Raw genomic sequence first — 1832 nt, 5'->3', positions numbered from 1 at the left:
AGGCTTTTAATATAATGAAGAAATAAGACTGTACAGCTGTTCTTTTTCTGAAAAGTGAACATAGTGGCTAAAAACTTGATGCTTCAACATTGTTAGGAGTGAATTCATATTGTTCTATAATAAATTGCCAGTTGTCATATTTAATAAGTCACTTTTTTTTAGAAAGTCAGTTCAGCAATAAATGTCCAGTATCTCATATCTCTTATAGTTATACCGAATGTGAAGAGTATTTGCATTTTAAGTTTCTTTGGCTAAATCTTAGAGAAATAGTTTTGGCAAATTGGTTGGTATCAGAACTGGAGCTTAAACACAAAACAGCTGTTGTTGAGCAAATACCATTTTCATAACATTAATATGCTTTCAATTAACAAACTGGAATGAACTGTTAAACATCACCACGTTCATGTTTAACTACTGTTTGACTTTTTCAATGACTGATTTGCTTTCTCAATAGATTATTTACTTTAACTGTAAGAGGAAGAATTTTATTTAAATAATCTATATTTTTCCCCCATCTGCAGAATGTGCTCAAGAAAACTGGGGCTTTCCAATGTGCCACTATTTAAAGGAAGAGCAATGGTTCTGTGGTCGTAATGCCAGAATGTCAGCATGTTTGGTATGGTTATATTTTTTCCTGGAGTAAGAGCTTTTTCCAGATGTTGCAGAATTTGTTATTTTTGGCTAATATCATGAATTAAATGCCATATTTTGCAAAGCATCATCTTTAATCCTTTCATGCATTGCAAATTATAAGAAAAAAATGCTTAGCCCTTTCAACATTATTTACTCTACATGTAGTCTTATAAAAAACTTTTATAAAAATTACTTTTAATTATTATATAAAATGTACCAACTACCAAGTGTTAAACACAGAATTAGTTTAGTATTTTATCCACTGTTCTGTGGTGTGTTTTTGTGTTTGTTTGAAGAAGATCATTTGGCCTCCAAATTTTTTATAGAATGGGAAAAACATTATTAAGACACTTGGAATATGAGGTGACTACATAGTTAAATAAAACCTTTATTGTGCCTGATTTAACTAGTGTCCTTAGATCTAAGACACTTTAGCCCCTGGTGTTCTCTATTCATAGTGCTGTGTTGGTTTACAAAGGCATAAGTTAAATAGTTAGGTGGTTTTTTGTCATCAGATATTTAAAATATTGCAGGTGTGCAGGATGAATAAATCTAGAGACCTAAAGCACAACAAAGGGACTACAGTTAAAAACATAGTATTATATACTGGAAATTTTCTGCAAGTAAATTTTAGGTGCTTTTGCCCCCCGCCCCCCACGCACACACGCATACATACACAAAGTAACTGTGAGATGATGGGTATTAAATTGCTTACCTGTGGTAATCATTTTACTGTGTACATGTATATCGAAACATCATGTTGTGCACCTTAAATTTATACAATAAAAATTTTTTAATAAAATATACTCGATTAAATAATATGCTTAATGTCCAATCACAGGATAAAATAATTCTTTTAGGGCCCATTATTTCTATGCCAATTGCATAGCAATATAAGAAATAGTGTTCTAGATTATATATACTTGAATTACCTTAGAAATCTATTTATGCTCACATAATAATTTTCTTATGTAGCCTCATTGAAAATGCTTTTCTGGAAGTTTGTTTTTCATTTTCTCTGTAAGTAATACTGTTCAGTGTCTTGTTAGAATGACAGCTCATTCTTGGAATGACTTAGTTCGTAATGAAACAGGATAGATCTATCCCTTCATTGTGAAGCCCACAATTAATAGTCCTCACTCATAAGCACAGTGCTTCTAATCAGGTTTATGGTACCCCTACTTTAATTATCAACAGAC

At 31.6% G+C, this 1832-nt stretch overlaps 1 protein-coding gene across 1 annotated transcript in view; it reads left to right on the top strand.

Annotated features, from left to right (window-relative positions):
• The window catches only part of METTL25 (methyltransferase like 25), a 124989-nt gene that overhangs the window by 71418 nt on the left and 51739 nt on the right, over positions 1-1832 (top strand). The window contains exon 6 of the mRNA XM_008574411.1: positions 522-616. Coding sequence (XP_008572633.1) covers positions 522-616 — 95 coding nt within the window. The remainder of the gene's footprint in view (positions 1-521; positions 617-1832) is intronic.

This window comes from Galeopterus variegatus, unplaced genomic scaffold (genome assembly GCF_000696425.1).
Source record: "Galeopterus variegatus unplaced genomic scaffold, G_variegatus-3.0.2 Scaffold1041, whole genome shotgun sequence".
NCBI lineage: Eukaryota > Metazoa > Chordata > Mammalia > Dermoptera > Cynocephalidae > Galeopterus > Galeopterus variegatus.
Note: the sequence above shows the minus strand (reverse complement) of the source record. Positions and strands in the feature narration are given on the sequence as shown.